The following is a 13,605-nucleotide window of genomic DNA, read 5'->3' as shown; positions in this document are numbered from 1 at the left end:
ACAAGGAGTCCAGTGGCACTTTAAAGACTAACAGATTTATTAGGGCATAAGCTTTCATGAAGAAGTGGGTTTTTTACCCATGAAAGCTTATGCCCAAATAAATCTGTTAGTCTTTACGATGGCATCAGACTCCTCATTGTTTTAGCTCTACCAGTTTACCTGCACTACGTGTAATAAACCCTCAGATGAAGGGCTGATGGAGATAAAGTTCATCTTTATAACACCTTTTAAAAACCCTATAGCCCCCAGGAGGAATGTGGTTTCAAGTTCTGCCAGCTCACCTGCAAGAGATTCCAAGAACCACTAATCCTAAGTTAAATCCTCAACTTCCGAAAAACATCAAGAGCTTGATCAAGGTTAACGTCTATCTAGAACAGATGTAAAAAGACCAGACGTATTCTGCAACTTAACCCACAGTCGTACAGTCCTATCCCAAGCCCCAAAAATATAATAGTGGTGGCTCTCCTCAAACTAGGGTGACAAGGTCCCTCAAAGGCTCTTAAGTAAAGTAAGCGGTCATGGGATAAGAGGGAAGGTCCTCTCACGGATTGGTAACTGGTTAGAAGATAGGAAACAAAGGTTAGGGATAAATGTTTAGCTTTCGGAATGCAGAGAGGTAAATAGTGGCGTCCCCCAAGGGTCTGTACTTTGATCAGTCCTATTCAACATATTCATAAATGATCTGGAAAAAGAGGGAAACAATGAGGTGGCAAAATCTGCAGATGATACACAAGTACTCAGTGTGGTTAAGTCCCAGGCAGACTGCGAAGAGCTACTAAAGGATCTCTCAACTAGATGACTGGGCAACAAAATGGCAGATGAAATTCAATGTTGATAAATGCAAAGCAATGCACATTGGAAAACATAATCCCAACTATACATATAAAATTATGGGGGTCTAAATTAGCTGTTACCATTCAAGAAAGATCTTGGAGTCATTTTGGATAGTTCTCTGCAAACGTCCACTCAATGTGCAGCGGCAGTCAAAAAAGCGAACAAAATGTTGGAAATTATTAAGAAAAGGAGATAATAAGACAGAAAATATCATATGCCTCTATATAAATCCATGGTATGCCCACATCTTGAATACTGCATGCAGATGGTGGTAGCCCAATCTCAAAAAAGATATATTGGAGTTGGAAAAGGTTCAGAAAAGGGCATCAAAAATGATCAGGGGAAACGGAACGGCTTCCGTATGAGAAGAGATTAATAAAACCGGGACTTTTCAGCTTAGTCGTCTTTTCCAAGGAGGGATATGATTGAGGTCTATAAAATCATGACTGGTGTGGAGAGAGTAAATCAGGAAGTGTTATTTACTCCTTCTCATAATACAAGAACTAGGGGTCACCAAATGAAATTAAGAGGCAGCAGGTTTAAAACAAACAAAAGGAAGTATTTCTTCAACAATGCACAGTCAACCTATGGAACTCTTGGCCAGAGGATGTTGTGAAGGCCACGACTATAACAAGGTTCAAAGAAGAACTAGATAAATTCATGGAGAATAGGTCCATCAATGGCTATTAGCCAGGATGAGCAGGGATGGTGTCCCTAGCCTCTGTATGCCAGAAGCAGGGAATGAGTGACAGGGAATGGATCACTTGATGATACCTGTTCTGTTCATTCCCTCTGGGGCACCTGGTATTGGCCACTGTCAGAAGATAGGATACTGGGCTATATGGACCTTTGGTCTGACCCAGTATGGCCGTTCTTATGCAAGTCACAGGGTCCACCAGTTTTGCTGCTAAAACCACATTATTACCATCAGCTGGAGATATGAGCTTCTTTGCCAACATATACTATTTGTAAGAGTTAGGAACCACATTTATTTCTCGTAGCAGTTATAAGCTCTGCATGTGCCTAGCTGTCAATAATATCTACTTCTCTGTGTGCTTTCAAACTCTACCAGCTTTGCAAGCAAAGCCTTAATGTACTATAAACCTCAGAAAATTTACAGTTTGCTGTCATAGCTCACAATCACCATGAAACATCCCTCATGGGACATAAAGCAAATTCTCTTTTCACCCTCATCTGTAGCTTTGACTTACTGAATTTCAACCCCACAGATATTCGAGTTACTGTCCACTTTAACAGAATTTAAACAAGATCTATGAAGATAATAGGTGCAGATGTTTAAAGTTATGCAGCCAAAAGAACTAAATTGTTCCCCACACAGCCTTAGTAAAGAATAGCTCTCATTAAGGATTTAATATTAGGCAAGTGTGAAGTTTAGGCAAAGTTGCTGGTATGGTAAACAGAATAGTGAGGGAAACTTGCCTGTACCTTAAAATTGGTCAGAGCAACTTCCAACTTTCTGAAAAACGTATTCTCTGGAAAGAACAGATAAGGGATTACATACTAGTTGTATTAGTTGTACAGAAACTATTTCATGTGCCTGGCCACAGAACATCGACTATTAGTTTACAGTATATGGGCACATTACCAGGACAAGCCCTACATTCTATAGGTTGAGGGTATAACAAATAACCTTCCTTCTCCCACTGACTCAAGTTACTCTACACCTGCAAATGCCTTTGGACCTGGATTCCAGAATGGAGGAGTGGGAAGAACAGATTATTTCCATATAGACATCTTGTTTTGATGAATACTGCTGCTTTGGTCAGTTTTTAAATTTTTATCACCTGCTTGTATAGGTCTCAACAGATGTCAAGAATGCACATGGCTTTATATAGTCTCCCTTTGGTGTTGAATTTTAATAAAATTGAAGTCTAAATAACCAGTTAATGCTTAACCAGTACAGACTTATCTGAATCCATACTGACACCAGTTCAGATGATATGGTTCACCTAGTCCTTCCACTACTGTCCCACAATACATCAGTGGCCTTTGAAGTCTCCCAAAATGCACTGCTTCTGGAGCAGAGCTGGAGTTGTAGGATAAGTACCCACAGGGTATTACAAGTGAAAGTGTTTGAGTATAGTGTGAACACAGGACAAAATTTAAATTCATTCAGCATAGTTAGTGCACACAGTGATTTGCGCTTGAGCTAACTCAAGCAATCCATTCAGTTACCAGTGATTCAATTCTCTGGTTATGACAAGGTCTGATGGTAGCACCTTGTACTGGCAATTACTGTTGTCCACTTTGAATCTGAGCTGGTACTTGAGCCTTTCCTTGCTTCCACATGTTGACAAGTTACCTCCAAAGCAGAGATGCCCTAAAGCTGTCCTTCGGGTGGGGTGTAGGTATTATCCTCTGCAAAGAAGCTACAGATTTTGATTTCTTCAGATGTTTGTAGTGATCCAGAGTCTAGCCACAGACTATTGATCCTCTTGGGGATAAGGAAATACTAGAATAAAAGTCTTTTCCCTTTGTAAAGCTCAGGCATCGCTTCTAGAGTTTGTTTTCAACAGAACTAAGATCATTTCTCAATGTTTCCCATAAGGAATCCATGAAAAAGCAGATGGAATTTGGCACACAGCTGTGAACAGGACGTCAAGCAAAACGTTTTCCCTTGCCTGAAAGAGTTGGGACAAGTGTTCCCCAGTTAGTGGAGAGGAAGGAGACGACTCTGGATCTCCTGACCAGTTTGAGGTCATCCTGCACATTCTCAGGTTTGTCCTAAGATCGGCTTCTTCCAACAGGGAAGTGCTTCCCAAACTTTCTAGATATGTAAGCCAGCAGGCATACAGATAAGGTCTGCTGAGATTGCCCCTTGTGCAACCTGAAGGAAAATTTTCTGCAAAGAACAGACTAACACAACCCAAGAGATCTGACAGTTTATCTTATAGCTTTTAATTTATCCAAGACTTCATCTGTTTTAGGACTAACGTTTCTTCAAAGCACTCTGACTAGAGAATACAGAACTCCAAAGCAAGTCTCTCTCTTGTGGATACCTGCTGAATGAGACATGGCCACTGTATCGGATTTCATACTTCATATAAGACCTTCTAGGAGCATCTACAACTCTTGACAGTCAGACTTCAAGCAACTTTGCTTTGCCCTCTGAAATGACCTGACTCCCAAGAGGCCATCTCAGACCATAACCCCACCAGGGGACTGTCCCTGTAAATTGATCAGTGGCTTCAACTTTTGGATCACAAACATAAGTACTTCTGTAACTCCCATCCCCACAGTATCAGAATGTATCATTAGTGAGCTGACCACCCAACCCCCCGCTTCAAGGCAAGGACAAATTAGACAAATTGACTTTGCCCAATGTCACACAGAAATTCTGTGGCAGAACTAGGAACTGAACCTTGATATCTCAAATCCCAGTTCACAGCACCTTACCCACAATGAGCATCTTCCTACAGGCCAGAGACTGATACCCCTATTTCCTAACGTAGCTAAGAACTTTCATCTTCCTTACCCCATACTCCAAAGTCTATTGGTCTGCTGCTACATTAGCCACTTCTCACAACTTTCTCCTCTAGTAAAGTTTGAGAGAGAGAATTTGCTATTCCAGCTTCTGAGGTGATTTTTAAGGGAGGTCTTCCTCCATGAAGAATTCTGCTGCTTCTCCAGGACTACTTCAGTGCAAAGTACAAACCTTTATGTTAGCGTCTGCAGCATCAACACAGGAATTACTGCACAGCACTTTAGTGCACACTGCTATTCACTCCCCACGGTCCAAACTGCAAAGCAGTACAGACATGGCCTAAGTGTCACAATATTTTAAAGCGCTAGAAACTTTTCCAATAGAAGCTTGAATTCTGTAGAAATTTATGGCTTAGGAGCCCTTCCCACACAAAGGGATTTGGTTTCCCTCCCAACAACCCCCTATTTAAAGTTAGCATTTCAGAATGTGCATTTCACTCTACTGGAATGCCTCCTATGTTAGGATAAAAAGGCTATATGTAGTTTTAGTTGCTATAGAGATAAATTGTCCATGGCCAACATTTGGCTTATATGGCTATTTTAAAGTGCCCCATCCTTCCCCAAAATTATAATTATCTTGGAATATGAGACCAGCATTCATGGGCAGCCACCATACCAACACCCTCGTGAACAGATGAAAGAACAGTTATTCAGTTTCAGTCTTCCACCTGTTACAAGGACTGAAATTTCTTCAAGTCTTGAGTTGTTAAAACAAAGAATTAAAGGTTGAGTGAATGAGCCATGTTATGACCTAACCACTTCAGCCTAGACTTCAGCATTGAAAGTGCCAAGTACAAATGATAAAGTCCACACTAACCGTGCCTACTAGTGTTCTGCATGATATTTACCCTAGTGCTGTTCTACAGTTTGCTACAACTCCCTCTGGGTACTTCTCAGTTCCTGGCACAAACCTGCAGAGACAGTGGACTCTTGAGTCTAGGAGACTTTGAAAAGGCCACTGGGAGAGAACTGTCTGAACCACTTGTCATTTTAGTGCTTTCTACAGGGGTGTTAGACTGGTGCAGACTGAAATGATACCAATTAAACTGGAATTTAACCCAGCTGAAAGCAAAGGTAATCCAAATGGTATTTGACAGGTGTATCAGTTTGGTGAACATGTGTAGACCCAGTGCTACCCTTAGCATATCTGCAAAATCACAGATATTTTCGACATGGGAAATTATCAGCTAACTATAGTGATTAAATTCCAGAAGACGAGTGCCTTTTTCCAAGTTAGCTTAAGACACAAAAGTTCTGCCAAAGCAACATAAGCTACACCAGAGGAAGGCACTCTTACTCCATAAGTACAGGTCCACATGGGGGAATTATATTGCTATAGGTAACCTGGTATAATTATGCCAATAAATTTTCCCATGTAGACATATCTTAAGCTTACAAGCTTTTTCGAAGTGGTGCTTTTTGGCACTCAATGAGCTACTTTAATTTGATCAATGGAAGACATTAAAAGAAAGCTTCCTGAACACTTACAAATGCCATGCAATCGCAGCAGAAAAAAGTTAGTCTGCATCTGTGATGCAAGTCCGCTGCTCGATGCATCAGAACAGAAATAGCATCAAATATCTCCATATCAGCCACCAGCTATACACTAAAAGAAAAGGAGGACTTGTGGCTTGTTTCATGTTCTCCGTGTATATAAATCTCCCCACTGTATTTTCCACTGAATGCATCCGATGAAGTGGGCTGTAGCTCACAAAAGCTTATGCTCAAATAAATTTGTTAGTCTCTAAGGTGCCACAAGTCCTCCTTTTCTTTTTGTGGATACAGACTAACACAGCTGGTTTCAGAGTAGCAGCCATACACTTTATCCGACTTTTGAGTTAGAATCGAAACACAAAATCCACACTTGAAAACACACAGGAAGGTTGCACACGTGGGGCTTGGACTTAAAAGTCAGTTCAGGGCTGGATTTTGTTTTGGAGAAGTGTTCCATTTGTTTGGCAGACTAAGTAGGGCAGCAAAAGATTCCTCAATAGTTTACTCTTGGATAGCTGTCCTTTGCAGATCTTTATTAGGTACTATGGGGATGACTACTTAAGAATTTAAACTTGTAAACGAGCTTGTAAACGAACAATAGCATTGTACTATTATGTCTAGCTGAATGTATTCAGCTAATCAGTTTGACAACTATGGTCACTTCACTCTCCACTAACAGACAACCCAGTAGTGGTATAGGGGATGAAAAGGGAGGAATAGATTATGAAAATCCACCCTCCAAAATACAAGAATCTGATACAGTGTCGCTTCTGATTAACAGAAATTAAAACTGAAACTGTGCAGACCCAAAATGTTTGTGCAGAGTAACAATATACCAGACACAACAGTTACAAAGCTCAATTAAGGCTTTCCCTAGAAAGTTTAAAATTCTTACTGGGTAGATTTTCCAGCTGAGGAAAAATACAAGCTCATACAGCAAGTACATGTGTCTATTAATGTTGCCACACTCAACACTGAAGTTAAACAAAAGCAAACTTGCACCTGGGAAGGACTTCCTGAGTTTCAGGGTTTGGGGTTAGATAGCAACTCCTACAAAAAGGATTACCTTCACCCTCAAAAGAAAACTCCTGGGCAGCACCTTACATGTCCTCCATGGAGGAGGGAGACTTTTGGGGCCTTCCTCAGATCCTAACAGGCTTTCTGCTTAGTGTGACTAAAAAAATACTGCGTTCTTATTCAGTATTCTTACTCCCTGTATTAGAGTCTTATCTGTTTAACTTTAATAATCAAAATGAGTTTACTTTTTACTTGAGGATTACGCAGAGACCATGTAAGTAAGTGAGCAACCAGGATTCTCTTCTGCCTCATATTTTGTCACCCAGTTTAAAAAAATATATAGTTTGATTTTGGTCCTTCAACTCATAAAAGATCGAGAGGTTTTTCTGCTTGTTTACCATTACAAATTTCAGCTTCTGTGGGTGCATATTTGAGCACTAACCCCCTAATAGAAGGCAAAGCGTTCAAGATTTAGTAATGGTTTTCTTTAGTCAAAAAAAGTTATTGACCTTAAATATGTGTTGATAAAAACGCAGGTTTGAGGAGTCTGGCTACAATCCCTCACCGTCACTTTTTCAGCTTTCGCTTTCTGCTCTAACAATGTCACTCCTCTCTCTAGGCTATATTTCTCTCGCTACTTGGGTCTTCGACACTCAAAACAACAAAGAGATGCAAAAGCCCCAAACCGCCCCGTGCCGGGGTCCCTTCAGGCCAGCTCGGTTCGCCCCGCGATGGCTGAGAAGGGACGGCCCCGAGCCGGCCAGAGCCCGCGGGGCTGACAGCGACAACGAACACCTCTATCTCGGCCACGCCAGTCGGCTGGCTCCCGATTCACAGCCGCCTGCGCGGAGCCCCGGTCGGGGGCTGCGGGAAGCCCCTTCCCGAGCAGGCTCCCTCTCGGCGCAGCTCACACGGGCCGACGGGCAGCCGGGGAGGCCCAGCTCCTGCGCGGGTAGCCCCTGCCAGCGAGGTTACGTAAGGGGGGGACGGTCTGCCCCCCACCCGGCCTCCCTCCCCACGAGGCCGCCTCCAGCCCCCTGATAGGGAGCAAAAGAGGAAGCCGGGGAGCACCCCCCACCCCATACACGGGAGCCGGATCCCTGCGCTCCCCGGGGGGCGAGGCCAGGCCCTTCGCGGGGCCTACCGCACAGCCGAGGCCCAGCCCCTGGCTGCGGCCTGAGCTCAGCCGAGAGGGGACAAGGAGCCCGAGGTGGCGGCCGAGAACAGGAGGGAGCCGCTCTCCTGGGCGGCGAAGCCGGAGCCCGACCGGGCCCTGCCTGCGCGCGACGCCCCAGCCCGGGAGCCCTTACCTTATGGATTCTCTTCAGCGCCATTGTGTGTGTGAGGGGCTCGGCGCGGGGAGGGGGGCGCGCGGCTCGGGCGGTGCGGGGGAGGGAGGGGAGCTCGCTCGGGATTATTTCGCGGGGGGAGGGGCGCGGCGGTGGCGGCGCTGTTGGGAGGCGGCGCGGCGGCTATCTCGGTGCGGCGGGCGGGCCTCACTCTCTGTTTCCCCGGCGGCTGCTGGGTTCTCGCTCGCTGCCGCAGCTGCTACCGCATCACACCGCGGGGCCTTTATGCGCTGCCGCCTCCGAGGCCGTATCACTCCGCCACCATCCCAATAGTCACCAGCGGGGCAGCCGGGCGGAGGGGCAGCAGCACCTGGTGATGGGGCCCGCTCGGGCACAGGGACTATTTCCTCACTCTCCTTTCACACAGAACTCTCCAGAAAGGGGCTCGGAGAAGCGGAAGGATACGATCAGGGAGGAAGGGGGTGGAGTGAAGTAACTGCTCGCGAGAAGAGAAATAAAGAGGTTCCGGATAGTAGAGGGGCAGAGTAGCGGAGAGACTTGGAGCGGCTGCGCGGTGCGGGGGGGGCCAAGGCCGGGGCTGGCCGGCCGGCGGCGGCAACGACTATAGCCGCGCGCATGGCTGCAGTACGTATCGGGACCCGGCGCTGCAGGGAAAGCGGAGAGCCGACTCCAACCCGTCTGGGGACATGTCCCGTCCTCTCTCCGGCCTGGGCCCGTGCCCCCGCCGCCACCCTTTCCCCTCCAGGAGCCCCCGTCCCCTCCTCTCTCCGGCCTGGGCCCGTGCCGCCCCCCCCTCCGTCTCCCTCTCCGCCCCCCAAGGGCCCCCGTCCCCTCTGTCCGGTCTGGGCCCGTGCCGCCCCCCCCCCCCCCGTCTCCCTCCGGTCCCCCGTCCCCTTTCTGCGCCCTAGGCCCGTGCCGCCCCTCCCTCCGTTTCCCTTCCCCCCCCCAAGGGCCCCGTCCCCTCTCTGCGGCTTGGGCCCGTGCCGCTCCTCCTCCCGTCTCCCTTCCTCCCCCCGGGCCCCCGTCCCCTTTCTGCGGCCTAGGCCCGTGCCGCCCCTCCCTCCATCTCCCTTCTTCCCCCCGGGCCCCCATCCTCTCTCTCCGGCCTGGGCCCGTGCCGCCCCTCCCCCCGTCTCCCTTCCCCCACTCCCAGGGCTCCCGTCCCCTCTCTCCGGCCTGGGCCCGTGCCGCCCCTCCCCCCGTCTCCCTCCCCCCCCCCCGGGTCCCCTCTCTGTGGGCCTGGGCCCGCGACCACCCTGCCTCCGTTGCCTTTCCCCAGGGGGCCCGTGCTGCCCCCGCTCCCCTCTTCCAGGGACCCCGTGCTCCTCGCTTTCGGGCTGGAGGCCATGCTCCAGCTCTAGCTCCCTGAGCAAGTACCTGCATGCACTAGGGTTCCTTCCCCCTGGCTCCTGCCAGGGCCTGCGCCCAGAGGCACCGGTGGGCAAGGTCAGGTGCACTTTGGCCTACCCCTTAAGGGCTCTGAATGGTAAGCCTTTGGCCCTGCCCTCTTGGCTGGTGACCCACAACATGGAGGTGACAAGGGAGATAGATCCTCTCATAGACTTTCTCTGAAAGTCCAGCTGAAAGGAGAAGTTGGAGGTCTCTAGGAGTAATGGGGGTCTGCACAAAGGCTGGTCCTGTGAAAGTCTAGACTTTCTGCTCTACAGGCAGTACTGAAAGAACTTGAGGCCTAGTTGGGGATAGGGGGTGGGAGGAGGTTCAGTTTTAAATGTATGTTCTAAAGGCTGTAATAATACTTGTTCGTTCTTCTCCTTACCCTTCCCCCTATGGTTGTAGGTAACCCTGCAGTAGGGAAAAGCAGTAATAGGGGAGCCTGTCATCATGCAGACCAGGCTGAGAAGCTATCTTTTCTTCCACATAGCATAATTTCTTTCCACTCAGCTGAAAAAATGTGAAATGTCTGGAAGAATGTATCTTTGGGTTGCTCTTGTTCTCTGTGCCTCTCCTTTTCCTGCCTTTCTGTTGCTTGCCCTCTTTGATGTACATTTGGTGACTTGTTCATAGTATGCCATGTAACAGTATTTGCAAGTAGTTTTAAAATGAGTTAAAAGAACACATTACAAATCATGCAATTGAGTACCTGAAGGGACAAATTCATAGCAAAGTTTGAGCTGTTATATATTCACAGAAAGTCATGTGGCACTCAGTCTTCTGGCAAATTGTTCTCAACCATAGTTCTACAGTATTTTTGAACAGTAATTCATCTCATTTATTACAGCAGTGCCTTAGGGCCAGTGGCATTGTACAAACACAGTAGTCAATTCCTGCCCTGAAGAGTTAACAATCTAAATAGATAAGACACTTGCACTGGGAGGGAAGGGGTAGGACATGCATGGAGAGTGAACAAGGTGATGGCCGCAAGTGTCATGTTCTATGATTTTTTGGAGTGGGGTGGGTTTACTTAAGAGGGGATAAGCTAAATGAAAAGGTAATCGGGTGGGGAATGGGACAGGTGAGAGGAGCTGAGGTGAAGAGTGAGGGAGAGGGAGCAAACAGCCAATTAACACAAGGCACAGAAAGTCCAGTTGAAAGTGTAGGAAGTGCTGCTATAGTTTAAATTATAGCATGGACAATTTGTCATCAACAGCTTTGGAGAAGAATAGCTACCACAGGTATTTTCTCAGCTTTGTCATGTGCTGTGTGGAAATAAAACAGCAATTCCAGCTATTTAACCAGCTACCTAGCTGGGTATCTGATTTTTTTTTTTTAACTGATTGTGTAGCAACAGTTATTTTCTGGTTTCAGAGTAGCAGCTGTGTTAGTCTGTATTCGCAAAAAGAAAAGGAGTACTTGTGGCACCTTAGAGACTAACCAATTTATTTGAGCATAAGCTTTCGTGAGCTACAGCTCACTTCATCGGATGTGATTTTTCTGTGATATTTTCTGTGATCCTAGCACTTCCACCACTAACAGTGGAAATCATGACTTATAATATATTATGAGTCACTACATTTGCATAAGGAAAAGAAAAACAATCAAATTGCTTTATTGGTCTTACCACTTGATTTTGTATGATTTCTGGTTAGGGGCATGCAATCCTATCACTACTTACTCTAGTGGTGTCTTTCTGCAAGGGAGCCACCATGGTGCTTCAGGAAGAAGATACTTCCCTTGCAAGGATCCTCCTCCTGTGTGACAGTTGCAAGCCATCTGGAGACCTAAAGCTGAGGAAATGGCTCATTAGTTCAAGTGAGCTGGTAGATGAATCATTGTCATGTAATCGACTCTTGCTGACACACAATTGGGAGGATTGGACAAAACAATGAGGAGACTTCCTTAGTCACACTCTGCCTAATACAATCCAGGTTAAACGTTCCCCACCCTTGCAGGATGGGGTTGTAACAACTACAACCCATGCTCGCTGGGGACCCCATCCTGAAAGAAAGCTTTCCTGAACTAGGGATGTAAAATATTAAATGGTTAACTGGTAAGCATTAATCTTACTGGTTAACCCACCCTAACCGTTAGCCCCCTGCCGGAGCGGCCCCAACCCTGAGCCGCGCCAGCCAGAGCAACCACAGCCCCAGCCAGCTGGAGCAACCCCAGCCCCTCTCCCTTATATCGGTTAACCAATTCAATTTTAATTGTTTAAACGGTTAACTTTTTAAACAATATTTACATCCCTATCCTGAATCCCCTCTTCTGGTCTTCAAACCATTCCCCCCCCCCCACACACACACACACACCTGTAAGCTCCCCACAGACCCTGCCAGAACAGATACAAAATCTGCAGATATATCTACTCTGCTAGAACGATCAACACCTCTCGACACACCTTTCAAGATCCAGGGGTCTTACACATGCCAATCTCAACATGTGGTATAACTCATCCAATGCACTAAATGCCCCTATAACAACTATGTGGGTGAAACCAATCACTATGCTCTCGAATGAGCTCACACAGGAAAATTATAATAGACAAAACACACCATATTACATGTGGGTGGACACTCTATGTCTGACCTATCAGTCCTCATCCTCAAAGGAAACCTGCACAACACTTTTAAAAGAAGAGCCTGGGATCTTAAATTCATAACTTTGCTAGACACTAAAAATCATGGTCTTAATAAAGATACTGGGTTTATGGTTTATTACAACAATCTGTAACCTACTCCCTTTTTTGTCCTACAACTACAGAGGTATTAGGCTACTTCACCTCGGGAAACGGGGAGCCTCTAGAGGAAGGATGGGCTCTACCTAAACCAAAATGGAACCAGATTGCTGGTACTTAAAAAAGATCGTAGAGCAGTTTTTAAATTAAGGCTGGGGGAAAACTGACAGGTGTGGAGGAGCATGTGGTTCAGATAGAGACATCCTTTAGGGGAGGATCTATTAATGGAAATTCTCTATGTCCTAGTAAGGAGGAGAGGATGGAAGATGACAAAATACAGGTAGGATCTGATGAGAAACAGTCAAATGAAAAATCCCATTCAATTACATCATGTAATGGCAGACAGCTAAAAAGTGACAAGTTTTTAAAGTGCTTATATTCCAATGCTAGAAGTCTAAATAAGATGTGTGAACTAGAGTGTCTTGTATTAAATGGGGATATTGATATAATAGGCATCACAGAAACTTGGTGGAATGAGGATAATCAATGGGACACACTAATATCAAGATACAACATATATCAGAAGGACAGAACTGATCCTGCTGGTAGGGGAGTGGCATATGTGAAAGAAAGCATAGACTCGAAGTAAAAATCTTAAATGAACCAAACTGCACAATAGAATCTCTATGGATAGTAATTCCATGTTCTAATAATAAAAATATTACAGTAGGGATATTTTACCGATCACCTGACCAGGATGTTGATAGTGACTCTGAAATGCGCGGGGAGATTAGAGAGGCTATTAAAATAAAAAAATAATAATGGGGGATTTCAACTATCCCCATATTGACTGGGTACATGTCACCTCAGGACAGGATGCAGAGATAAAGTTTCTTGATACCTTAAATGACTACTTCTTTGAGCAGCTAGTCCTGGAACCCACAAGAGGAGAGGCAATTCTTAATTTAGACCTAAGTAGAGCACAGGATCTGGTCCAAGAGATTAATATAGCTGGACTGCTTGGTAATAGTGACCATAATAAAATTAAATTTAACATCTCTGTGGCAGGGAAAACACCACAGCAGCCCAACACTGTAGCATTTAATTTCACAAAGGGGGACTACACAAAAACAAGGAAGTTAGTTGAACAGAAATTAAACACTACAGTGTCAAAAGTGAAATCCCTACAAGCTGCATGGAAACTTTTTAAAGACATCATAATAGAGGCTCAACTTAAATGAATACCCCAAATTAAAAAACATAAGAGAACCAAAAAAGTGCCACCATGGCTAAACAACAAAGTAAAAGAAGCAGTGAGAGGCAAAAAGGCATCCTTTAAAAAGTGGAAGTTAAATCCTATTAATGAGGAAAATA

General features: G+C 45.7%; 1 protein-coding gene across 1 annotated transcript in view; it reads right to left on the bottom strand.

Annotated features, from left to right (window-relative positions):
• The window catches only part of UBE2D2 (ubiquitin conjugating enzyme E2 D2), a 48,198-nt gene extending 39,641 nt beyond the window's left edge, over window positions 1–8,557 (bottom strand). Inside the window, exon 1 of the mRNA XM_074960727.1 lies at window positions 8,160–8,557. Coding sequence (XP_074816828.1) covers window positions 8,160–8,183 — 24 coding nt within the window. The 5' untranslated portion in view covers window positions 8,184–8,557. The remainder of the gene's footprint in view (window positions 1–8,159) is intronic.
• Window positions 8,558–13,605: the final 5,048 nt, after the last annotated feature.

Source organism: Natator depressus, chromosome 8, assembly GCF_965152275.1.
Source record: "Natator depressus isolate rNatDep1 chromosome 8, rNatDep2.hap1, whole genome shotgun sequence".
NCBI lineage: Eukaryota > Metazoa > Chordata > Testudines > Cheloniidae > Natator > Natator depressus.
The sequence above is the reverse complement of the archived record's forward strand: the minus strand, read 5'-3'. Positions and strand labels throughout refer to the sequence as shown.